Source organism: Nymphaea colorata, chromosome 10 (genome assembly GCF_008831285.2).
Source record: "Nymphaea colorata isolate Beijing-Zhang1983 chromosome 10, ASM883128v2, whole genome shotgun sequence".
Classification (NCBI taxonomy): Eukaryota; Viridiplantae; Streptophyta; class Magnoliopsida; order Nymphaeales; family Nymphaeaceae; genus Nymphaea; species Nymphaea colorata.
The window spans coordinates 22,048,489-22,075,298 of record NC_045147.1 but is presented as its reverse complement, the minus strand read 5'-3'; the positions used below and the strand labels follow the sequence as shown (position 1 = coordinate 22,075,298).

The 26,810-nt window shown below is 38.7% G+C and overlaps 2 protein-coding genes across 5 annotated transcripts; both read right to left on the bottom strand.

Moving 5' to 3' along the window:
- Window positions 1–6,652: 6,652 nt before the first annotated feature.
- Window positions 6,653–15,085, bottom strand: LOC116263070 (RNA-binding protein BRN1-like). Its single transcript, XM_031642652.2, has 10 exons — window positions 14,564–15,085; window positions 12,966–13,048; window positions 11,747–11,798; window positions 11,527–11,652; window positions 11,360–11,439; window positions 8,779–8,961; window positions 7,635–7,725; window positions 7,407–7,550; window positions 7,166–7,312; window positions 6,653–7,079 (listed from the first exon to the last, which is right to left on the bottom strand). Exons 1-10 carry the CDS (start codon window positions 14,733–14,735, stop codon window positions 6,952–6,954), a joined length of 1,206 nt encoding a protein of 401 aa, XP_031498512.1. The 5' UTR covers window positions 14,736–15,085; the 3' UTR covers window positions 6,653–6,951.
- A 5,712-nt stretch (window positions 15,086–20,797) lies between these two features.
- Window positions 20,798–26,421, bottom strand: LOC116261704 (uncharacterized). Of its 4 annotated transcripts, XM_031640509.2 has the most exons (10): window positions 25,326–25,836; window positions 24,985–25,197; window positions 24,248–24,364; window positions 23,386–23,447; window positions 23,059–23,295; window positions 22,761–22,931; window positions 22,597–22,646; window positions 22,341–22,473; window positions 21,382–21,419; window positions 20,798–21,165 (listed from the first exon to the last, which is right to left on the bottom strand). In XM_031640509.2, exons 3-10 carry the CDS (start codon window positions 24,354–24,356, stop codon window positions 21,069–21,071), a joined length of 897 nt encoding a protein of 298 aa, XP_031496369.1. In that variant the 5' UTR covers window positions 24,357–24,364; window positions 24,985–25,197; window positions 25,326–25,836; the 3' UTR covers window positions 20,798–21,068. The 4 variants fall into 4 exon arrangements, with proteins under 4 accessions (XP_031496369.1, XP_031496370.1, XP_031496367.1 ...); XM_031640510.2 differs by lacking the exons at window positions 24,985–25,197; window positions 25,326–25,836 and adding an exon at window positions 26,191–26,421; XM_031640507.2 differs by lacking the exons at window positions 24,985–25,197; window positions 25,326–25,836 and adding an exon at window positions 25,929–26,180.
- Window positions 26,422–26,810: the final 389 nt, after the last annotated feature.

Sequence of the window (26,810 nt, the reverse complement as noted above, 5' to 3'; positions counted from 1 at the left end):
ATCAAAATTTATAAGAATAAAAAATTAAATATGTTAGCCTTTCCGAGTTATAAATTAATATATAGAACCAAACATTCAATATTTTCTTGAAAGACATTTCCCACACATCTATATGGTTGGATTTTAGAGAAAGCCAAATGAGTGCAAACAATTATCAGACAGCCCTTCCACTAATTCTCACAAATTTTTCTTATTGGTATGTCTTCCTTTTTCTCTCTTTGTTTAATTTTGATTTAGCAAGGAGGATGCTGGGATGAAAGATGACCACAATGCTTAAAATTTCATGATTAAAAAAGTCCATGTTTCTCTCTCTCTCTCTCTCTCTCTCTCTCTCTATATATATATATATATATATATATATATATACACACACACGACCATTTGGATTAAAAAGGCTGAGAGAAATACAAGAAAAAAAAATGGTGATATTTTAGTCTTTCTAAGCTGTTGAAAAAACAAAAATGAAAAATAGGTCGATACACGCAGATATGAGCTTATTCGTATTAGCCGATATGAAATATCCATGTGCAAACCAATTATGATTCGGATACCAATGTTGACAATATCGGTTGGTTGGGTAACGACTCCTCAAGAGGGAGTGATTAAACTTCTCTGGAACAAGAAACTTTTCTTGCTTTTAAGTGGAAAATTGAGAAGCAAACCTATTGTAGTAATAATGTATGTGCAGTACTTCAACAACCCTCTCGATACAAAAGTGAAAGGTTTGGCCATTGAGCTCCAAAGCATATGATGGCAAAGGAAACCAAAGAAAATGCAGATTGGAGCATGTTGTAGGCAGACCCACCGCTGCCCACAACCTGATTGGCACTCCAGCTTCATGATTTTCTTCCATTATGAACATCAACAACGCCTTGTCCACTTTGGTTAGAAGCATGTCAAGGGTGTTGTATAAATGAAAAGTATCATCCCTCCTTCCTCTGTTTGATAGCATCAGCTTTCAAATCCGAAAGCTACCACTGTTCCAGGGGAAGAAGCAGAGAGAGGGCCGACAGCAACCATGGCCCCTAAGGCTGGGCACTAGGCCAGGCCGCCGCTGGGTACCCGGCCCGACTTATAGGGGTGGAGTCATGATTTTTTTTTCAGGGGAGGGCCAAATGGTCTACGGGTCAAGCCAATAGGAGCAACATGTCAGGCCAAGAGAAGCGACGGGTAGAGCCAAACTAAAAAAAAATCATTTTTCAATATAATTTTTTTTTTCCTGCACTCACTCAAACCATGGCCCAGGCATTCCCCCTCCCCCCTTGCCGATTTGGGCCCGGGGAAAAGGTACTCGGGCCGGCTCAGATGGGCCCGATAATTTTTTTTTGTTAATATATATATATATATATATATATATATTATATTTATGTATTATTTTATATTAAAATATATTTTTAAATTTAATCGGGCCTCGAGCCCGGTTTTTAGATGTCAAGCCGGAATCATTATCGGGCGGGCCCAGGCTGGTTTGATGCCCAAGCTTAGAACTGGCCCCTCCCCCTCAAATTTAAAAAAAAAATCAAAATTTTATATGTAAATTTTGAAAAACTTTAGTTTAACCTATACGAAAATCTTGAAAAATTATATTCGGCTCTTGTTAAAATTTTGATACTATAGTTTGGCCTTTGCAACTAAATATTCCTAGCTCTGCCCCTGCACATATTATAGCTTTATCAACACATAATGCATTTCAGAACCCTGATTATGATATCCATTGTTGCTTGAGCTGTGCGTTTCAAGTAAAGCAGATTAAACATCAGCCTCGTATATGAGACGATCCAAAGCTGTTAAACATGGCCTAAAAAATCACATTTAATTTGATTACCCTAGATATCATATCTGAAGGTCTAATATTGCATCAAACACTATATGTTACACTGTCACTTGAATTTGCCGCAATGTTTGGCCCACGTATGGAACAGTTTACTGCTTACTGTAGCGACCCCTTTACCATCGAGGAAGCTTTCCCTCTGAGAAGATTATCCCTTATGAAAATTCATTAATTCTTGCAACCTCCGCCGTTCATACAAAACTGCCGCAAAGTTAAGTAATCATCGAAGCTGTCAACGCTGAACCTTCTCTTTGCATCTAAAAACTCTGCTGCAAAGGAGTTGACGGGTCTTCATGAATGCTATGTTTTTACATTTTAAGTGGTGAAGTATGTATATTGAAGGGTGCACCATTGCCATTACTGATACACAGTTAAAAACCCCAAATCTAAGGGAAATATAGAAGCTTTTGTGCTTCTTCTCGAGAGATTGATTATTGGGTTGTTAACCTCTCACTCAATTTCACTCTCAACAAATATGCAAAATATTAAAATGTTATGAAATCTTAAAACATTAAATATGGTTCTCCTTTGTTGGAGGTTGAGGTTAGGTGTAGACTTACCAGTCCATTCCCACACAACAACTCAAAAAGTATTAAATTCTTGACCCCTTCAACTCGAAAGGTTTTTTAAGTTCATTCCCTAACCTCACGGGCTCTTTGGTCGACAGTTGCCATCCCAACCACGCATCTGCTCAAGAGAGTTCTATATATGCTCAAGAAAATTTGCAACAGAAAGGCCAGGCTCAAGAGTTAGAAATTGAAATGCAACTTGCTGTTCTTTAGATCGAACTCCTGAATCATGATTCGACATTCAGATTAATAACAGTTGTCTCGCAAACCATAAAACGGATGGTCCTTAAACTGGGATTAGAGATCACCAAACCCGATCGTCAGGCAAGTTTCCCAGAACGACCTACTTTTTTCCATCTCCCACTTGTTCAAATCGTAAGTGGTGTGAGATTTCTCTCTTGCAGCAGCATCAATGGCCTCCGCTTCATCTATATCTCGTTCATCGACCTCTCCTTTCGGCACCTGCAATCCAAAGGATGTAGTCTGTTCGCTATCTCCAATATCTTGATCATCCTCTTCCGTCCAAGAACGGAGATATTCGTGGAGATGATCTCCACTGCACGATTCAGCATCGTCTTCGAACATTGAAGGCGTTGGCGCGCAGATCACCATAGAGCTAAGGTTCTCAGAATCCCCACTCACTTCCAGGCCAAAGAAATAGTGGCCCTGCAAGCTGCCCATTTACGCAGAGAGAGCGAAAGAGAGAGAGGGGGGATACCGTTTCTTGGCACTCAGATTTACATACATATATATATATATATATATAAGTATTTAATAATATAGAAAGAAGAAAACTCGGATTGAAATTAGTGTTGGGTCAAAGTTGCGCATGGCTATAAAGACTAGATTTGCCTCTAGAATGACAATAAAGCAAGAAAAAGGGCCCCATGTTCTAGATGGCCGTCTCGATCTGTAAATCAAGGTGGAGACGTCAAACTCTAGCATACTTTCCAAGCTTTTTCATTTTCCAACACCGTCCATTTCAAGATTCTCAGCGCCCGATAACGACAACGTGATTTTAGCAGCTGCAACTCAGTCGATGGATCAGTCCCCGTCATACCACTCCCCCCTATTCTTTGTCGCTTTTCCAATTGGCACCATCATTGGGATACTCAAACCATCCCTCGACTTCTGAATAATTTGAGTTCAAAATTGCAAGAACTTACAAATCGAATCAACACCTAATCTTTTCTTTCTTATCAGACTGAGACCTTTACCCATTTTCACTCTCCATTGGTTGGCTTGAATCAGTTCATTCAATTGGGTATGAGGGAAGAGTGGGGTTTCGACGTTTTTGTTGAGTGTTACGATGAAATACTCTTTATATTCAATCATGCCAAAACAATGTGATTCTCAAATGGACAAATTGGCTGAATCTCCCAGCCCTTCGATTCCATTCAGAATCTAAACATTTCTCTCGATTAACATGCTTCTTTCTTTGGCAACAGCCCAATAAAGGATTTGAGTTGAATTATATGAGACACAGCTTAAGAAACAGCTACATGCAAATGAATGACCCGTGAAGCTTTTTGGGTATGAGACTGCGGCACGGAAACTTTTCTGATACGTTGGCGTAGATAGTAAGACATCTACTTACCACCGGCCCTGGTTAGGTGACGGCCATTTAACCTGTCATTCCAGCACGTGCTCGTATCTGTTTTTTTTTTTTTTTCCTTTTTGTTCTCTACTTATTTGATTAGATGGGGCAGGAAAATTGGCCTCAAGTAAATGTTATAACCAGTGAATTACTCAGTTTCTAATTCGATTCTCATGACTCATAAGCGTCAAATTTCTTATGCAAGCCAATACACGATAAAACAGAGATCAAACAGAGCACAACCGCATAAAAAGTGTGCCAAGCAACTCAAATTGCTTACGCAGCTTAGTTTACACAAATGCTTGCAATTGCAAACAGGTTAAGCAAAAAGCTCAATAAGCCATGTGGAGTCCCGAAAATTCCCATTTGAGAAGGCCAGTCCAGCTCTGCCCGTTCATCTGTCCCTAGCTACAATATACAACCCGACAGACATCGAGCAGCTGACTCTTGTATCAAACACTCTTACTTTGGTTTCAACCTTCTGCTGCTTACATTGGTCTACCATAGTCGTAAACATCATGGAAACTTTAAATAAAAAATAATAAAAGATTGCAAGTCTCAAGATATCTTAGCCGTCTTCCAAATTTTACCTAACATCGTATGCATTCTTTGATCGCCATATTCATCAGTTGCTGTTGTTTTTTTTTTTAAACTAATGGTTGTTGGCCAAATTTTTGTGAGGGTTTCTAATTAGACCCATGACTATGGGAGGAACTAACAGGTACAACCAATTAAAGTCGGGTGTGAAGACTCAAATCTTTGTGTTTTGGGGCACCAAGTCAAAATGACAACTCCTACTTGACTAATTAATTGAATTCCATACCTTAAATATTCATTTCAGATACCTTAAAGTCCGCTACTAGAATCTGGAATCCAGATCGGTTCAGATTTGGTGGTAGTTTAAAAATTCCAAGATCCTAAGCATGCCTCCAACCTGCTCATGAGATCATAATAGAATCAACGGTAATGCAGGAACAGTAATCGACCATGCTTATATTGAAATAGAAATAGGCGCAGTGCAATTATACAGACTACAAGTATACCACGTGATTATCATGTTTCAGGACCTAGAAACTAGCTCCTGAATCATTTTATTTGTATGAAATAGGATTTTATGAAAGCGTCACTAGCAAACAAATTGGAGTTAATGAAAGCATATCACAAACATCATTTTTCTTAAAATCTTCATAACTTCCACGCAATGAACAAACAAAGATGACCAAAAAATGTCTATGCGGCATATGAAACATGACACTCATCACCTTCAGAAGCTTCAATGGCAAGTTTGTGCAACAGGCCATCAGACAAAATCAACTGTCCTGCTACCAAGGGAAGAGGAGCGCGAGAGCATGAAGTGTTGGAGAATAGAGAGCATGAAGTGACCAGCCATCGGGACTGTAATTACCGATCTACTCATCTGCATCAGGACTGTAATTACCGATCCACTCATCTGTATGAATATTGTAAAACTTCTGTCCCGAAGCAAGATTGCAGTATAATGAAATTGGGACCTTTTATAAGAAAATGCATATAAAAGCAAGGATTTTTTTTTTACTGAGGAGCACTCGAGTCACAAACCCAGATTTGGTGTGGGCATCTGACATAATTTTGATTCATCACAGTATGATTATGAGCCCTTCCAAAGAAATTTTTCATGGGCTGGTGCGGGCAGTAACCCACATCAGGCCTCATGTATCTCTCCTCTGCCACTGCATACAGATAAATGTACATAGCTTCTATAGCCGCTAAAATAATTATTCTCGACTGCCCAATGTTTTTCTCACCTGCCCAATGTTTGCCAGCTTATGCAGAAAGTGGTTTCTCAATATGCCTACACTTCTAATCCAATGGCCATGACGAATGCACTTTCGAAAGAAATAAACCAATGTGTGGAGTGGTGTGCAGTAAGTCGAGTATACATCCACAACTAATTTTGGAATGCAAAGGTTTCAAGTATGGCACACTGAAGAATGAAGATCTTAAAAACTACACTTTTCTTGACATTCACCACACGCTTCAAATATTCAATCGCCAGTCTCCACCTTTTAGACACAAGGCAAAACAGAAATGAAGTGAGCCACCCAATCTTATATAACCTTAACATGCTTTTTTTGCGTAAAGGAGAACAGAAGAAAAGTGCCGACAGCAATCAGGAACCTGCAAAGGTGGCGGCTAGGAATTAGAGTAAAGTGAACTCACAACCATAAGAATGCAATTGACAAAGAAAATTTATGCTTAGTTATCCACAGTTAGACAAAGCTTTTCCACATCCAACTTAACACAGAAACCTGGAAGGTGGCAAACCAAGTAAAGGCCGACATGTAACCCCACACAGAAAGAGAGGCATAATCAACAAGCACATAACGATATATGGTAACTAACATGAACTCCCACTTTGTAATAGGAGTCCGACAAAGCACTTGAGACAGCACTGAACCTTTAAGCATACTGCTTGGCAATGGCCTTGCACACAAGAAGGCTAAAAGCCTAAAAATGTCAAGGCGATTGACGGGTGAGCCATTTTGTAAGTTAACCGAATTGAACTTGCAAAACTTACACAGCCAAATCTGTCCTTGCTTATTTATCAGCAGAAAATAAAAAAGAGCAAAGAAGATATCCAAATGCATCATCAGTTCAGTAACTCACTACCAGAAATGATACATGGAAGGAAAGCATCCATTTAAATTGAATTGAATAATTAATTGTAGTCATCTACAGATACAAGCCTCCTGGTGCAAATTGCACAAAAAAATATAAAAATCTGAAAAAAATGATGTCAATCCCTGTGAAAGAATTGCCGGTTCCCATCTTAATGACAGGATAGACTAGATTACATATAGAACCATAAATAATCTCCCCTTTGCACTACAACAGCTGATAAAGTTGGATCCAGATCACAACTTCATTAGCAGTTGGAACATAGTGTACAATGAGCTTCCTCCATCCTTTATACATCAGTAAGGCTTACTTTGTTTGTTGTCTCTTTTTAGTTGTACCTTCAACTTTTTACCACCTAATTGGCTGCCATTCATTGTATTGATGGCAGACTGCGCTGCTGATGGTGAGTCATAACTAACAAAACCTGCATAATAACAAAGTTTTATTTGTCATGGAGAGGAAACATCATTTTTGTCTTATTCACCGGCCAAGATGAGTAAGCCTGGTTACCAAAGCATTTGCTAACTCCAGTAACTTTGTCGATGAAGACTTTAGCACTCAAAACTCGACCAAATGGTTGAAAAGCATTTGCAAGCTCTTGATCACCAAATTCCTGGGGAATGTGATAAATAAAAAGATTTGCACCAGGAGGACCTGCTTCATGAGAGGTAATAGACTCAGTACTCAAAACAAGCATCAAGTGCACCTTGAAAGAAGTGGATTATATCCAAGTTAAAGCTCGTTAACTAACCTTCCACCTGTCCAGAGGAGCTTCTGTTGACGTTCACAGCGGCTGAATTGGACTCAACCACTCCATGTTGTACTGAACCAGGTGTACCAGCCATAGGCCTCTGACTCAACATGCCACCAGAATATGGCACAGCATATTGAAGGCCTGAGAAAAAGAATTCCATAAATTACTGCCTCAACCAAGGGTGAAAAGATCATGAAGCAGCATATCTCAAGAGTTAGCATGTACCTCGTTGATTGACTGCTGGAAGAATGTTCTGATAGCCAGGTTGGTTTTGCATTGACGGCACGTACTGTAGAAGCCCAAAAGTCCCAGGCCCCTACAGGAAAAGCATGTCATACTTTCAAGGATTGAGAAATCAATACAAAAAGACAACATTCAGTTAGTGAGGCTGCAAATAAACATGGTTGCAACTTGCTCGAAACAAGGGGTAACCACATTTTCCTGCCTATGGATTGTTCTTTCGTTTATAAGTTTCCGTCACTCCCAGAGGTTCAGATTATTTTTTACAAAGACAGCCATGCCAGCACAACATCATAAAATAATTAACGGAAGGAACTATTATAATTTCACTCAAAGTTAACCATCGTAACTATTTCATCACATAATTATGCTTTCAAGTTTCAACACACCTAACAAAAGAAAAAACACATTATTTGATCTCTGTTGAACTTAGAAGTAGTATTTCAAGAACCAAGGGTTTTGGACAGTAGGCAGTTTTTACTCCCCCAAAACTAAATGCACTTTAAACTTTAAACTAACCACCATCAAGTGTTGCAAGCAGTTTTGTCACTATCAGTATGGGCACCGTCTTAGTATGCTAACTGGCAGTACACACTACCCCATGTCAGCCTAATCCTTTTCAAAATATGTCTTTTATAAATTGTATAGATGACAGACCTACACAATACAATAACTGGTTGCTCGAAGCTGACTCAAGTACCAGGTTGAGCAGATTCCAATTTGCATTCTGAGCTGCTTTGTTTTAGCATTCAGAAAGGCTATAAATGAACCAAAAGAGGTTATAAACCCACTGCCATGTGGTGCATATGAATAAACCAACAAAGGGAATGCATATTAAACACCAACAAAAAAGTCTCTCTCTCTCTCTCTCTCTCCCCCCCCCCCCCCCCTTCCTGCTGCATAAGTAGAAAAGTAAGCCAATACTCCTGCAAGGAGAATCACTCAATCCTCTATCTGAAAGAATACCGCATGAGGGATCATTCATGGAACTAGAATTCATCATGATGCCAAAAAACACATGTAAGAACCATCCAGTTTTGGGTTGGATTATGTGATACTCCATCCAAACATACCAAAATATATGCCAAGCCCGCACAAGAGAGGTAGATGCCAAGAAAAGAAACCGAACCTGATAACCATATCCATTATATGGAGGAATATAGCCGATTGGCATAGCCCCAAAAATGGATGCCTGCTGTGCAGAACCAGGTACTGGCGCATGAGGAGGTTGAGACATAGCCTTTTGTGCCCGGCGAGCCTGCCTTTCCTTTTCAGTATCAGCCCATTTTACAACCAAAGGCACACTGCAACCCTGGTAATGAGATGAAGCATACCATAATTGCCTTTCTTGAGTAACATGACAATAAAACGTATTCAAGAACCACCCCAAAGAATAATAGAAAGAAATAAACAACAAGACTTCCTCAAAGATTTCTAAAACTAAATGCATCAATAGGAAAAAAAATCAAGTGCTGAATGAAAAGTACAAAATCCCATAGGATGGCTTCTACACATGAGAAAACCTTTGTTTCCATTCAACTGTACTCGACTCTAGTTATTCACTCTACTTATACATGGGTCACAAAGCACTTTTTGAGCACCAAGAATGCAGGGAAGCATGCATACGTGCTACTTTAAATTTAAAATTCCTGGTGAAGGTTTGCTCTAAGACAGAAAAAATTATAGAAATATCTTTAGACCAATTAGTTTGTGCATTAGCTGAAGTTCAGAGAGAGGCCTCCATGAAATAGAGGAGTACTAACAAAGGCGATTATTGTACTATAAATGCTGTGCAGACCAAATAAGTAAGCAAAACTAAAACCAACCATCATACATCAGCATACCATACATACTATCATCGTCAAGTATATAGATGTCATAGGAGACGTGCTAGGGGAAGACGTAAGCCTTTCGCAAATAGGCTTAAGCAAGATGAGCAAGATCAGGATGCACATACAGTAATCAATAAGCATTGTCACAAATATCGTTGTTCTCTTTCAAAAGAACATCAAAAAAATGTAAAAATAAAGAAAAACCAAAATAATGGAAAATTGTGCATCTTGAAAAAAAATGCTACAAAAGAAAATATCATATTTTTTGCACTTGTTCTTCAGAAAAATTTTATTTAATATATTTAATTTTTTTTAGGTTTATTACTTTATTTTAACATTTTCATAACAATTTTGAACTTTTATCAATGACCTTGTAAGAAAATTATCAGAAAACTCAAACTTCCTTAACTTCTTTATTATTTTTTTATATTTTTGAATTCTCAAGGTTTTCCTGAGAAAGCAAACTTCCCAATTAATACTTGATAAAATACCTCACCAATAATAAACCCAGGAACGGTATTTCTGACAATGCTACAAGGTCCTCCATATATGTTAAAGTTGCATACTAGTTATATCTTGCTACCTGAACCATGCTAGTCATGTCACACAAGTGCCAATACAGATCTAACTTCTAACTATGTCCATACTCAAGCTGCAGTCTGACTGGACATGATTGGGGAAATTCGTCCCCCTGGTTTCACTGGTTTCACTATAGCACATGCACACAGAAACACACCTACATGCAAAGTACACAACCATATTTAAGAACTAAGAACTTCCCTTCCTTAGTCCAAGTGAAAAGACCGAAAGAAAAAACTTTTTATCTTTTCCAGTGATCCGAGTTGTAAGCAAGACGTAGTACCCATTACCCACTTCTAGCCATGATGGCCAACTCCAGCACTTAAACATATATACACATTTCCAAAGCATGATAACAACTAAAGTGTATCTTTACAAACAATATACACAAATGCACAGTTCCCAGACTCAAACAACTCCCTGAGTGCTGGTGTGAAAGCCAAATAACTCCCTCAATCCTGGCGTGAAATGCCATAATTTGATAGAAGTAGTCATTGGACCTTAGAGATTGCAACAGGAGATCCAGATCCTAGGTTTTTGACATTCCTTGTATTATACTTTATTATCCTTTTCAACAAAGAGAGGAAAACTAAAGCACTTCCTGACATCTGCCTCATTAAGACCTTCCTCTAACCACTTTGGCCATCCTTTCAACCCTAAAGACAACCAAATAATCAGACTGTTCCAAAAATTCAGTGATATCACTCTATACTTAAACCTTTGAAAAATCCAAAATTTTGGAAACTAAACTATTTGTACTTTCTGCTTATTAACTTTCTACTAACTTCAATGTACTTTACATGGAGTGATGAAGTGTACTTAGTGATGTTGAATTCAAAAGGTCAAAGTAAACCTTTATATAGTAACATAGAAACAGGATTTTTTTTCACCAGCCTCACATTTCTTCGAGTTCAATGACTAACAGTATTGTCTCAAAAAGGCAACCACATAGTGACATCATCACACTTGACATCTGTCAATTTCAGAGTGTTGCCAGCAGCCATACAAGAGAACACCCCCCCCCCCCCACCACCACCACCAAAACCAAGCCAAAAAAAAAAACCCACATGCATGAACAGATCTAGTTGTCTAACTATGAAAGAGAAAATAAAGAACCTTCAAGTACACTTTTTCCTTTATAGAAACAAGAATCTCTAGTCTAGGTCAAAGAGATAAAAAACCAGGAAATCTAGCGCATAAAGAGTCATAACTAAGCCATAGAACAATTTTATGAAGGATTCCTTCAACATGAAGGATAAGAAATTAAATTTTCTAACATTCATTTCTGCAAGCACAAACCTCCATTTTATGCTTCCCGTTGAGAGCTTCTATAGCTGCAACAGCCTGATCTTTCTTTTCATACTTCAAGAAAGCACACCCTACATCATAATGATATCAAAGACACTGTATTAAACTCAAATTTCATACAAGGTGAGTTTATGAAGTAAGTGATTACAAAAGAATACCTTTACTTGTCTGTTGGGAACCTCTCAGAATTTGTAAGTCCTTGATATTTCCATATGTAGAAAACAAAGCAGAAACTTCAGCCTCTGAAACAGTCTTTGGCAGCATTCCAATGAAAAGCTTGTGCTCTGCAGATACGAATGCCATGAAACAATTGTTAAGCATGATTAAAATGGATATACATCTGATGCAAAAAAATGAAACTGATCTGTCATTCCTCACCTAGTCTTTCCAATTCCCCATCTGCATATTTCACTTGCATTGGACTGGAAGCCTGAAAGAGAATATATGGTAATATTACTTCCATCCAAAAGAAGCCCACCAATATCCTGAGAAACCATTGGTGGGAGGTGCTATGGAAGAGTGAATAAGTGGGCTTAGAACAGAAAGCTTGAAGATAAGTGAATAAGAAATAAGAAGAATGGAAATCCCAGAGTATAAGTGATTAGACTGTAATTCAAACTGCTTCATAGATGGTGCTTTTTGCTCCCCTGATGTATCCTTTATCATCACATAAAAGTACCACCAAGCCAACTAGACATAAAACTGTATAAAAGAACGGCTACAACAGTACTTACAGATAAATTTCAAGCAATGGCCCTATATCAAAAAGTGTGTCATGAAGTTCACTGTAGTTAACTTTCAAGCAATGGCCCTATGCTGAAAAGTCTATCATGCAGTTCCTTGTAGTTTTTTTTCTCTTCTCACAAATGGAAGGACATGCACACACTTAAATACAAAGCTTTGAAGAAAAAAGTAGTTTATTATTTGATTTTCTTTATCCTCTCATAAATAAGAGGGCCCCACATTGACCAAAAATTGGATTGTTAAAGACACTGGATTTGACCAGGTTTGCATCTTTGGGCTTTCAACCACTGGCCAATATATCCAGTTACTTGGTCAGAATGACAAATAAGGGAAGTCAGTATGTATCCCTTGTCCCTATCGGCAAAATTTATGAGACTGCTAGCACAGATCCACATACACACACATGTACCGACATGCGTATTTTACACCGTTATTAAAAATTTAAAACCGGATCCTGTAAACCAAAGTACATTGCAACAATTATGTGGATAGTAAAAAGTGAAAGACTAGTACACCATTCAGGGATTATGTGAGAAGAACTGAAGCATGAATAAGTCAACTTAGAGCTGGCATGCACATCCTTAGTGAATCTGCATTTTATTATACCACGTGTTTCAAGAACCTTTAATTAGGTATGTTTTGATAATCAAGTCCTAGTTTGGATTCATGAGATATACCAGAACCAATATGGACAGTGACAATCACAGTTTGCATTCATGAGATAGATTAGAACCAACAAAGACACAAAAAAACCCTTTGCAGATAGTAATTTCCATAAAGTGCAGAGAATCAAACAGCTGAACGCTTTAAAATAACGACCAACAAAGTTTTTAAGAGGACTCATGGAACGAACCCCTGGCAGTGTCCGCTTGTTGTGGCATGCATTAACTGCCTTATCAGCCTCCTGCCTTGACGGACATATGACGAAACAGCATCCTGAAAAACAATCACAATGACAAAGCTAAAAGTGTCAACCAGTTGTTTGGATACAAACAAGCAAAACACTACTTCAGCACAAGCAAACCAAAAAACTTCTACCATATATGCTTATAGAAAAGTTTCTTCAACCAAATTTCACAAATCAAGCAGCATTGTGTCATGTACATACAAAAAAAGTGTTGATAGTTGATATGATACTGAAAGCATTTCAGTTAGGCCTTACCTCGTCCTAGTTAATATTTACCAATGCCTTTTGAAAAACGAAATATATTTCTTAAATTGGATTAATCAAGAAAAAAGCAGGGTAGTATTGTCTAAAATAAGGCACAATTTTCATTTAATCTACTAGTCCAACCTTAATGGTTAAAGAGATAAAAAGAGAACTTAAAAAGAAAATAGTGGCATCTGCTGATTATTTAGTGTATCCTACGTTAGAGCGTCTTATGCCCTGGCACAGGGCAGGGTGCCTTGTGCGTGTGCTTAAGAAGTCGTTCCTTCGTTGAAATCCACCCCAAGGCTCAAGGAGCATTAAACATAAGAACCTCAATTTCACTTTGAACGTACTCTCAGGGAACCTTGCACTACACCTTTATGATCATTTTATGCATGTGGCATTCCTGGTCATAAGAAGACTGATTGCAGAAAATGTTAAGAACAAAGGGAACAGAAAAAAGAAGATAATCAGCAAGAGCTCTTCGGATGTTTTTTCTTCCTGAAGGGTTCAGAGTATTTGTTTCGAAAAAAGCAGAAAAATGAACAAGCAAATATAGTTCATCTAAGATTGAACCTCAGTAGGGCGATGCATAAGTATTTTCACTGAGCATTAAATACAAATAAGAGAACATTTAAATCGGAGGAATCCTAAAGAAAGTGAAAATTCAGAATGCCAGCATAGCCACGCAAAAAAAAAAAGAGTTAAATGCTACCGTGATGATTGAACGAAATTATGCGGTCCAGCCAACCAAAAAACTTATAACTGACAATAATAAAAACCACATGCCTTCGCTTCTTTATTTTCCGTTCTTGTCTAGCAATGGACCAACTGTAACAATTCCACATATTCACCAGTATTCTAAAAGCTTTAAAACAGAATGACCAGAATAAACGGTCCAATTCCCCGACCAACTCAAAACGAGCCAAATCAACTCGGAGGCCGCGTCCAACAACGTCCATATTGACCATTCTCACTAAGCTTGTTCTCCCGATTCATCGACATGCACAGGCAGACATACAATGGTAACAACAACCTGATCGAGAAAAACTCAAAAACAATCCAGATTCTCTTCCCTGTACTAAACGATCTACATATGCGCCTGAGACGGGCTCTAGAATGAACAATTTCAACAGAAACAGACGTTGAGAAGAAACCAGAAACTCTGATCTCAAATCCTGGGAAGACATGGCTAGAAAAGGATCCCAGATCAACAGCTACCGGATCCAGCGTTGAAACAGATCAAACGGAGAGAGAGAGAGACAGACAGACAGAGAGAGAGAACGAGAGAATTGCCTTACCGCGAGATGCCTTGGTGGCCTTATCCTTGATGATATTGACCTCGTCGACAAGTGCGACCTCCTTGAACATAGCGAGGAGCTGCGCCTCGGTCATGTTCTTGGGTACCTGCCCGACAAAGAGCTTTACGCTCTCCTCGGAGTTCCGCGAAGATCCATCCTGCTCGTCAGCCATCTCCCTCCCTTGTCCTCCTCCTCCCTCCAGAACCTTCCCCTCCTCTCCCTCTTTGTCGTCTCTCCTCCTTTCGCAACTCTTACAAGGAAAGGAGAGATGGAGCGATGGAGATCCCTCCGTGCCTGCGATCAGATCGTCTTCTCCGTCGTCGTTTCCATCCTCTTCCCGAGGTGATCATGAGAAGTGGGACAACGCCTCCCCCTCTGGCTCGTTGGCTCTCTCTGTCTCTCTCTCGCGTTTCCTCCTCCCCCTTCTCCTTCCAATCAGAGGACGAATCGCGGCTCGCAGACGACTCCTTCCGTCTTTCCTGCGCTTTCTCTCTCCCTCCGGTCGAGAAATGGGAGAGAGAAGACGAAGCTGCGAAAATATACCGCGGGTTCGCAAGATTTTGACCAAATGGGCGCTCCGTGCTCCCCACTTTTCAATTCCCTAAACTACCCTTCAAGGCCGTTGGCCGTTTGGCCCTTACCGCCTCAAGAAATAATGCCTACTTGAACTATCCTCTGAGATCAATGACAAAAGTACCCTTTCACTCTGTTAATCTTGTTTTTCACGAGACGCCTCACATTTTTTAACTATTTCACAGAAGTCACAATTATAAAAAATGAAAAAAAAAAAAAAAAAACTTCAACGAACGATTCATAAATATGTGACACCCCTTGAATAGGCCGACGAACCGAATCGACTGGCCACCGACTCGCTTCCAACCAACCGATTCGAGCTGTCGAAAACCTCTAGCAGTCCGTTCGATTTTCAAGTATTCAACCCTGGAGACGTGTCCAGCAATCATAGTAGAATTGACAGTTAAACTATTTCTTTTTCATTTTAAAAACAAAATTAATTATTAATATCTCTTGGCACTTAGCCATTAAAAAAAAAATATCTATGTCGTTAAATTTTTAGGTAGATTGTAAACAATAATATAAATGTAATCGTTCCTACGTCATGGATGTTATCGTTTATCATAAATTTTCTTTAAGAAAAAAAAGGAAGGACGTAGGGAGCTAATCATGCGTTCAAACTTTATTATGCTTATCGTGATATATTATTTAAGTAAAGCTTTTTGAGAAAAGAAATTCTCTTCAACTTTATATTATTGAAAAGGCAATTGCAGACACGACAAGTTAAACCAACTCAGCTATGCCTTAATCTCTAAGACTTAAGGTTGTTTTCATTATAATAATGGGGAAGACAAACAACTAATATAATATAAATAAGAAAGCACAAAGTCATAAATTCATATATGAGAAAAAATAGTCAACCTTAGCTCATGGAGAAATTTTTAACCCTTCATCGAATGATTTCCTTTTTTTAAGGAGTGTGGCATAGCTGATCAGGTTGATGAGATAGTGAAAGTTCATTTATTTGTTTGATTCGTATGAGTATTACTTTTTTTTACTATGAACAATGGCAATCGATACTTCGGAGTTGATGAGTAACTGTACGTTCACATATACTTCAAAGCAACCCTAAATATTGAGGACAACTTAAAAGGTCTAACCTATTATTTTTAATTTTTCTTTTCATTCTCCATGAAAGATGTTCTCTCATATATATCTTTTTAGAGTGCATTGGTAATGAATCTTTATTAGGAAGCATGATATAACCACACCATAATTCGACCGAAAATAAAGAACAGAGAGCATGCACTCGAAAAATATATGCACGGAGAACACAATGTCTTTGTTACCATAATATGTGTGTATATGTTAGTCCTGACTAAAATTTTTTAGAAAAATTTACATGCAAATTTTAAAAAATTTCACTTGTCCTATATAATAATTTTGAAAAACAAATATTTCAGTCAATGTCAAATTTTAGAAACTTTAATTTCATGAAAATTTTCTAGCTTCACCCTTCCAGTGATAGTAGCACCCGTGTTTGAGGACAGGAGGAACAAACTATCCATGTGGCTAAAGAACAATGTGTACCGAGGATACCAACAAGGCAGATGACGGTCGCACCGAATGAAGACAAAAATTGATTGCCGCCACGGCACCGTTATGATTCATTACTTGTATGATTGGGGCCTTCTCTTTCCCTTGGATGGATTTGGTCACATCCACCTTCCAACTCTTCCATCCATCCAATTTGAGCTCCACATTATTATACACACCTAGATAACAAAGTTCTTTCTTTCTCAAGAGAATTTGTATAAAGCGCTCAAGCCTTTGTGCTCTTTCTCAATCTTAGTCTAATAAATGTGATGTCACATTATATTTTTTAGGTAGGAATATCTGTGTTAGGATATAAACTTTTCATGAAATAAACCTGCTCTTTCGTTTCTCTTTTTTCTTTTTCTTTTTTCGTGAAAGGTGTAAACTAAGCTTGCACTAGCAGTGCAAATGGCGGCAAAATGTCTTTATTTCTTTTAGTGGGTGATGAAGAATTGATTGAAATCTTATGCATGTGATTGTGTGAATTCATGATGCTTTTAAATGTTGGTATTGGCAAGTTTAATTAATATAGTTGAGCGTGGTTGGGTCCTTCAGGTTCATTTGAGTAAGCACCTTCTATTCAACGGTGGATGTGGCGCTCGAGCTACCTCCTCCTCTGCTGGCCATGCCAATCTTTAACTACTACTTCTTGCACATCAGATATATAATTATTAATTATCTCTCTCTCTCTCTCTCTCTCTCTCTCTCTATATATATATATATATATATATATATATAGAGAGAGAGAGAGAGAGAGATCAGTGTGATTCTCCCCTCTCTCCTCTTTCTATCTCTTTCCCCTTAGAGAGAGAAGGAAAGATCTGACCATTTGACATAGGGTAGATGTGGCGCTCCAGCTGCCCATCACAATCTTAACTACTTCATGTGATATATAATGAACTCTCTCTCTCTCTCTCTCTCTCTCTCTCTCTAAATTTGAACTACTTCATGCGAGTCACAATGGATACTGTAGAGGTACAGTTGGAGGCTAAGTGGACCAGTCTCTCTTCCTCTTTCTTCTTTTCTCTCTCTCCTCACTAGAGAAAGAAGGAAAGATCCGACGTGACAGCAGGTAGTTGTCCTAAATGTGGACAAATTAAATGCAAATTGGGCATATGAGATCGCTCCGATCCAGTTGCTGGTCAATATCCCCAACATTAGCAGTGTGAGACGAATCGGGAGGTGTATCGCTTTGACGATCAAGTATAGAAAAGAAACAATATTTTGACAACATTTACATGTTGATTTAGATTTTGTGGAAGGTTTTGTACATTGCACACACACAAATACTAGTTAAATATGTGTTATGAACTTTGGTATCAGTGTTTTTTTTTTTTTTTCATTTTAGATCTCCACTTTGCAATTAACAGGCTCAATTGATTAGAACAACCAAAAAATGGCTTTAGCAGCAAGAAACCTTGCATTCTTATTATCAATTGATCGCAATCAATTAAGGACGTCAATGGCGGGTGGAAATCTTATCAAATGCTGTTATTAGATGATTTTAGCAAACACCGATTACAATTACAAGTAAAGCTTCATATGTGCTTTTATATCACTTTTATATCCATATATAAATTCTATTGCGAGTCACATGAAACAATATGGCTATATTTAACCTGGAAATTGATTCAATGACATCTCTAATCTTCTTCTTTTTTTATGCTTATTTAAGAGAATGTGCTTGCTACTATTTACAATCCATATGAGTAACACACTCAAACCGAACACAGCTACCACATTTTCCAATGCATATGCGTATGACCCAACCCATGCACGGCGACACTTTCCAGCACACTTTCTTAGTGACACAAACTTAATTATGAAAAAAAAATCATTTTAGCTCATATTCATTCTTGCCTGCCAACTTTTTCTTGCTTTATAGTGCTTTGCAGCTCTTAAGCACCATAAATTCTGTCTTAATATAAATCAGACAACATAGATAATTTAAATGCCAAATCTTAAAATTTATAAATTAAAAAGTAAATTTTAGTCGAGTTCCAAAGACTAACGGTCCTGGATTTATTGGTTCACAAAACCTAATTTTTAAAATTTTATTCTTATTTTTTCATATATTTTATTTCTATGCGGTTCATGAAAATTCAACGGAGGCACCCCCGGAAGCCACGTTTGGGGGACGCAAAACTCTTCAGCCTTCCCTTCCCCTATCCGTGGGACCGACCCTCTGCCGTTTTTACTGGAAGGGTGCTCCAGTAATTAAACCATCACGGTAAGGGTATTTTCGGAACAAGTGAAGAAACAGCTCCCAACGGGCGACACGGGACGTATACGTCTTTTTGTGAATTACGTCAGGAGCTTCTGGTCATTCGGCGCCGGGAGGGGTGGGGAGATCTGGGGCCCGCCTTCCAGCCTGTCATCCTGCCAACGCTCTTTCCTAATTAATTACAGCGATCTCCCCATGACGCCATCAAAGCGTGTGCCACCGAGGCACCGGCACGCGTCAGAGACAGTCATGGATCTGATTCAGACCCGTTATTTTCGGACCCAGACCTGAGTCAGCAGCTGTTTTGGTAATCCAAAGCTACTGATCCGTGCCAAGTATTTGGATGCTGTTAACAGCCTTTTTGCAAATCTGAACCAAATGGATTCGGGTCTTAACCAACAAGCCCCAACCATTGGCAGTCGACGCCTCCAACTATAACCAGCAGATCGGGTCGGCTTCGGATATCCCAAACACCAATCACAAAGATTTAGGAGCTCCAAACTTAGCCTCTCCGTCTGGGAACATCAGAAAAAAGATCCAACCCGATATGCGGACTCCACATCCTCTTGGTCGTTTGAACATTCAGGTCCAATTCCGACCCATGATCCCACATTATCCATATGGATCTGGATCCAAATCCCAGGAAGGCAGCAAATAAGGGCCTGGACTCTGGATCCAGCCCGACTCCAGAGAGACCACCAGCCCAAACCACTACGAATAGTAAATGGGTCCGACCTGCTGATTGGCTTGGTGATGAGGAGGGAGCTACTCATGAAATATCCGCATGCAACTCACGCTTGGCAATAGGTGATCAACGGATATGCTTTTTTTTTTTTTTTTTGGTGAAATATACTTCCTGTTTGGGTCGTCCTTATCAAAACAATGCAAGTTCTTGCAAACATGAGGAGATGCTCCAAAAAAAAAGGCGAAAGAAAGAAGAGGATTTCTGCATGATCTTTCATTATTATAAAAGATCACAACAAAGATTATATAGTGGATTCCATGAACTCACTGTATGTAGTTAAACTTTAAAGAGAGCCTAGGTATGCTTGTTCTAGACAGAAACTGACCTAAATACCAAAATAAATGCTTTAGTTATATAGGAACTTTGGCCTATCTGAAAAGGTAGGGATTATTAATTTAGTTAGCATCCTAGAAAAGAGAATTCATGACGCACGTTGAGGACAACTAAGCAAAACTAGTCAAACAGAACAACGTGAGAATAAAGACAAATTAATAAGCTCTCTCTCTCTCTCAATATGCTCAGCAACTAACACCAAGTCCTAGAAGACAGTTGCCAAAAACACATCATGCCCAACTAAGCATATAATTAAAAGTATTAGTTGGTTAAGGCAAACAACAAAAAAGGTTTAGTGGCCCCTCAGAATAAAAACACAGACATATATGGAGCAGCACAGTGGGAATTAGCCCATGCACCCAGGCTTTACCACTACAGAGTAGGGTTCATAATAGCTCGATCGAGGTCTGTAGAGCAGTATGCACATACTTACTGCAATCACAAGCATTCTTAATTATGAGTTGCTTAATTTTTCTTGGGCATAAAGTTGCAGAACCAGTTACAGAGGGGTGTTCTTTACCAACTTGGTACTCCTGTTTTCACCCTGTTTGTCTTTCAAGTTTTTTAGTGTGGATGGCGTGTAATCTGCAAGGCCATCAACAGCCATACAAAAAACAATGCACGCTTATAAATCATGAAGCTGACTTAAAGGATCAGTATGGCACGATGCCATATTGATGAAAAACACACACAACTTTTGAAGGGGAAACAAGAATGCGCTCAGGCTTGAATATGTTCCATTTGACCCCTTAAATTACATACAAAAGAGACAGTTAAATGAAAGAAATTTGAACTTAATTGTGTTTTTATTTTACCACTAAAAGATGGGCATGCTTTTGTAAATTTTTTATTTCAAAGTATGCATTTGCAGCTTCACATAACACTGTGAAGTGTGAACAATCATGAGAAAAAGACAACAAAAATATAGCCAACCTGCAACATTTATGGAATCATGATATCTGCTCATCTACAGAAGCAATTTTATTTTCCCATGATTGTCAAATTTAAACAATAGGAAAGGCCCAATGTAAAAGAACAAAAATGGGCAACCATACAACATAATGAAATACGACAAACAAAATGGATGTGAATAGTCAGATAGCTCTCATTCCAGCAAGTTCCCGCAGCTTCTCACATACAAGAAATGTGATTGTTGTTTGTGGTCCTAATCTTGCAAAGATTGCAAAGCCCCTAAAGACATATTGAAGGATCATCAATGTCTGGCTAACATGGCATGAAATCACTCCCTAATAATCAAGTTCCAGTTGCAAGACAAGTGGCTTATCAAGGAGAAATAATTTATATTGTTTTCCTTTTGGTGCCTAAGTCCGTAGTCCTAATGTATCTGCAACTGTTAGTTCTATGAGAATAACTGAAATACACAGTAAGAAAATAGAGAGAACTTACCCTTTGTAAAGTGCTAGGGGTCCTTCTGTACGTACTACCTGAAAGAGCAAAACAGGAAAAATGAGTAATGATTTAGATGTCAATAGGCCACATCAAGAAATGTTGACAAAAGGAAAAAGGATGAGTACACTATCCAAACCTCCAGAACAGATCATATCTCGATAAAATGAGTTCAATTACATGGTATACTACATCGGTCACATAAATACCTATTTTTAAGTGATGGAACAACCCTATGAATCCTTATATAGGTGCCAAGCAACTTGTGCTCTCTTTTACATAATGACTCGTCATTCATTTGCTAGACAAGACTTCATAAAAATCTGACAGAAAGAAATAGCAAATAGCCAAGAAAAAACACCATCTTTTCCTTTTCATTGGAGATCAATACACCTCTCAAAATCTTCATTTCCTGCTTGGCATAAACTCAGAGACGTTTAGAGGCTCGAGCACCAAAATATATGTAGGCAACAAGCCTGACAACTACCGCATGTTTGTTTTTGTGAATAGTGCAAAATAATATCAACTTGTTTTGCCTTTTGCTTCTTAGATTCTGGAGAAAAACATTTCTTTTATGACTCCTTGACTTCAGATGAGGTGGTATGCATCTGGTTTTGCTTGGGAAATAAAATAAGACATATTGTTATCTTATCTTGATCATTCAACTTGTTTGATCATCATTTGGGTACAGACATAAAACATTCTGATGTGCTAAGGAACTGGTGTTCAAGAGAATAGCAAATATTAGACCATCACATGTTTCTGTAGGCACATGTATTTCTTCTTGCAAAACCATGCATTCAAAAAACGTTAGAAAACTATCACATGCTGCAACTCTTAAAAGGAGTAGAAGATGTCACGTGAATGAAGAAACATATAGTAACTGCATGAACTACCCATGTGACTATTTTGACTTAGCCATTACCACAATCATATGCATGAAGTTCTCAAAGATATACCTGATATGCACAATGGAGTCCATTTCTGTATATTCCAACCTTGTTAGATTCTTTTTGCATCATTAGACGGGTTTTCACCATATCGATAGGTGTTGTCGCTAGTGTCCCCATAGTTCCTGCTATGGCACTTGAACTTGAATTTTCATAGGTTACAGTGAGTTAGTCCTCAGAAGGAAAATGCCAAATAAGCCATTTAGCTGGCTGAATATAAATATTTCAAAAACAGACAAGAGCTATAACAGAAGTTCCACCATACATGAGATGCAAATGAAACCCCTCTGAGAGACTAGTCCACTTAGCCAATGTCTGCATCAAATGAAAGCAGAGAAAGCACATCACAACTCATACTCTGATTGTCTGACAAAAAAGTTGCAGGCAACGAGACCCTTGTCAATATAAGGAGACATCCAGAAAATGGACCTGCTTGCTTTCATCATATGTTGCAAGTTGTGATGCTGTCAAAGCAGCAGCTCGGGTCATTGCAGGTCCAACTCCCTTCCACAAAGCCTTTAAACCTTCTTCTGACACAATTTGTTTCATTAACTTGAAAGCACTCCCTCGACCATCATTTGAATTCATTTGCAGTCGCACCTGAAGAATAGAACCACTTTGCCATACAGCACGAGATAAGAGAACCTCTTAGTCCAATATCAAGAAACAGAAAAATGGAGCAGCACTTCATTAAGAATGAGTATCAATTTGCATCAAATGTGCAAACCTTTAGGACTTCAGCTGGATTTGTCAATGCAGTTGCAATGGTGCCAGAGAAGGCTCCAGCTGCAAGTTTTACAAAAACGTTAGTGGAACCAAATGACAAGTCGCAAACATACTTGCATGGCTCATACAAGCCTAACCGCAGGCCCCCGTAAAGAAGTGATCTGATCAATGCAGGGCCAAGCCCTAAATATAGAGCTTTGGGGCCTTCAACTTTTAAAATTTGCATAAAAACTCTTCCCTGAAATGAAACAATAAATTAGAAAGGATCCTTAGTAGTATGATACTATGATTACACAGTGTCAATCCAACAGTCAAGTCTAAGAGCTACCAGTCCATCCAAAGGTCCTCTTTGGCCAACAAGCTGCATTTGTAGTCTGACTTTGACAACATCTGCAGAAAAAAACAAAGTTATTTACAACAAGAGCATCATAAACAGCTCAAATTTGAAATTTATCTAAGATAGCAGTTTGGACCATGGGCTAAAGTTGTAACAATTTATTTAATGGTTTATAATTGAAAATTATAATATCAGGCCTCGTAAATAACAAATAAAAGGTTCCATTTTTACATGAAGCACACATCATCTATGCATCAAAAAACACATGTAACAGACCTATTTCGCTAGTCTGAGACCTCAAGTTGCATAGGATGTTAAGCATGTAAGACATGATTTCTATGTCAAGAAATATGCTACAACCGCCTAGCGAGCAAGTAAAACATCAAACACTACCATATATCTGTCAGCCTATCAGGCATCTAATTGAAGGTACTTAGGTCATGTTTCTCTTGGAAAGATGCTGATCCAATCCATTATGTATTTAACTCAAACACAAATAAGAAATTCTTTTAGCCAATAACTGTGGTGCTTGGTTGCAATTTCTAACCAAGTTCGGTATTTCCATAACCCTCTTGATGGCCATGTAGAGTTTCTGCCTGTACATGTGTTGATTGTGTCTATTTTGGCGTGTCTATAGTGTATGTGCATGTAGGTATATGCATATTTTTGTGTGTGTGTGTGAGAGAGAGAGAGAGGGAGAGAGAGAGAGAGGGAGAGAGAAAGAAAAAAAGAGAGACATTTGTATAACAACCATCCTACTGCATAGATCACAGTTACATGTGAATTACTTTAATGAGGGAAATTGCAACAGACACACCAAATTGTAAAACTTATGAAACAGGGATTGCAAAACCTAGAGGATGAGTAAAGCCGGTTGCTGTAGCAACTGCAAATCCACTCGTTGAGAAATGATAGGCAACATGTGACAATGACTCAAAAGGATTTATGCTTCCACGTTTCATGTGCACACCTGAAAAAGAAAATGTTACTTCCAAATGAATTGATTGTGGAATCTCGATATGCAAACCACATCATTGATTGTGGAACATAATAAAATAATTAACTAAAGAACAGACAATAGAATTAAGTGATAAAAAAACCTAAGTTGCACATCAATAAAGTAAGCACTGTTGCTTTTTTCTTTTTTTAAAGACCTGGATCAAGTATAGACAATTTGCATGCACATTAACGACACTTAAACATAAAACAAAAATTTGACGCTAGTTTGTAAAAAAATAAGATGCTTCCTCGTGTACACTACATATCAACTCCCAATTTTAATTTTTCGCCACAGATTGTAGGAGCACACTGTTGTTACATATATTTGTCTCACTATCTTTCGGCAAAACGAAAAAACTCAAGTTACTATTACAGATATTTTGATACGTCTCATCTAATCAGATCGTTAACAATTCTGGAAAACATTACAATAGCATGTTACATAAGCCTAATGGGTCAAAATGATTCTCTTTTGCACAACGTAAACAGAAGTTAGAGTGGTTCAATATATGCAAGGTAAAGAATAAGGAGGCTGTCTGGATCATCCTTTGTGACGCCAGACCTCAGCTTGGCCAACCAGCCACACTCTACCTGGGGCCTACGTCTGGTTGTCATCAGAACCAAGCTGAAAATGGTTTTTCATGCTGATTTGGCAGGAAGGACTTGCATTGTAAGCTGACATGAGCCTGAAGTCTGGGGCCAAGTTTCGCTACCACTGCCGCCTAGGCTAACATGGAGATGTGGGTGCAAGGGCCGTGAAGGATGGTGAGGATGCGCGCTAGCAAGAAGGAACCCACTGCTAATCTGCAATGGATGAGTTTTGAATTTAAACCAGGCAAAAGTTCTGATTCTGGAAGAAGAACCAGAAGCTTGAGAATGCTACTGGAAATTGGAGGCAAGGTACCAAGTCGAGCCGATATAAGAGAACTTACAGGATATGAGTTCAATTCCAAGGCTTTAAACATGGCGCTTTTATCAGATTATAGGTGAAAGTTGCCTTCAACTGCTTGACGTTGATAATTTCCCGATAATGGTGAATATTTGCATAACCCATATTTCGCCTTAAGTCATGGATAATATTCAGAAATTTGGGACCTTCTGTTGGCATCGTCAATCGTTAAACAAATGGCTCATCGAGAAAAGTTGGGACAAAGAGCAACGCAAGTTCCCAATCTTAGAAAAAGCTCAGAGTCAGTTAAAATTTGGGAAACAAGAAGAAACAGGATCGAAACCAATAATTGCGTTAGAACATAGAAAAGATGAGCAGGAGTTCGCCCCTCTGGTACCCGCGCAAGCACTAAGAAAGTTCGTGATATGCAACAGATATTAGATGGGCATCTTGGATTTTGATTAGAACACGAATGCATTACCAAGTTCATTAAACAAATAGAATGCACGAAATTGATATACATTCACCCATCCATCGGAATGTTATACGTCCCGCTGCACTAAGAGGGCAAAACGTCACGGTAAAAACTCTCATCTCCTGCCAAGATCCCTAGGAAATGAGACAAACAATCGAGTGATCGACATACCTGACGATTTCCTCTCTCCACCGGAGATCACCATTGCGAGAGAGAGAGAGAGAGAGAGAGAGAGAGAGAGAGAAAAGAAAGAGAGAGATTTATTCTTTACGTCCCCACAAGCCTGTCGCCCCACAAAAGACGGAGAGAAAGGGAAGAAAAGACCGTAGCATGTTGGTGTCTGAAAAACAAGCCTTTCGCGTTGAACTACGTTCAGAAGCTTGTTGCCATTCACGCCACAACTGGACTTGGTATGGCCAATCACGTCTCTCACCTTCACGTTTGTCCGAGCGAACGTCGAGCGTTAGATCGTCACAGATCTTCTTGATCAACGGCGTTTCAGCAGTTCGACAGCGAATTTGTCGTTGAGAAAAACCGGGTCTTCAACCATTTCGACCGCCTCAAGCAAGACGACGCAACCTACCACGGTTCACATTCACATTTAAGGGTTCAAAGTTCGACTCTCATGAACCCGGTCACCTGCAAATAGTAGCAAGCAAGATATTTAAATTGAAAGATTCACTGTAGTTTCATTCATAATCTGGAGCAAGCCGAAAACTTAGAAATGTAAGGGTATGGTTTTGTGGTTTTATACCAAATGTGGTTTCTTCCATTTAAACATGAAAAAAGCATACGGACTGCTGGTCACGCTACAATTTTAGCATACGCAACAAAGCTTAATATGAAAATGAAACGTCAGTTATCCCAATTTAACACTTGCAGCTATCAGATAAAATTAAGAGAGGTTACACAAATTCAACCCCTCCAATTACGAGACAGTGATGTGTGCAAATCCGCTTTATCAGGTGCTAAGTCCCCTCAACTGACGGTGTTAAGCATAAAGCAATCGCTAATAGCCTGTTCCTGTGCTTAAGTCTAGTTTCAGCTTACTAA

Coding starts and splice junctions, on each gene's coding strand:
- LOC116263070 (XM_031642652.2), bottom strand. CDS start 14,735: ATGGCTGACGAGCAGGATGGATCTTCGCGGAACTCCGAGGAGAGCGTA. Junction 11,799..12,965: donor ACAAGCGGACACTGCCAGGG/GTTCGTTCCATG, acceptor ATTCTCTTTCAG/GCTTCCAGTCCAATGCAAGT. Junction 11,653..11,746: donor TGGGGAATTGGAAAGACTAG/GTGAGGAATGAC, acceptor TCGTATCTGCAG/AGCACAAGCTTTTCATTGGA.
- LOC116261704 (XM_031640507.2), bottom strand. CDS start 25,962: ATGGTGATCTCCGGTGGAGAGAGGAAATCGTCAG. Junction 24,365..25,928: donor TGGAGAGAGGAAATCGTCAG/GTATGTCGATCA, acceptor TTTCTTTTTCAG/GTGTGCACATGAAACGTGGA. Junction 21,420..22,340: donor GACTCCATTGTGCATATCAG/GTATATCTTTGA, acceptor TTGCTCTTTCAG/GTAGTACGTACAGAAGGACC.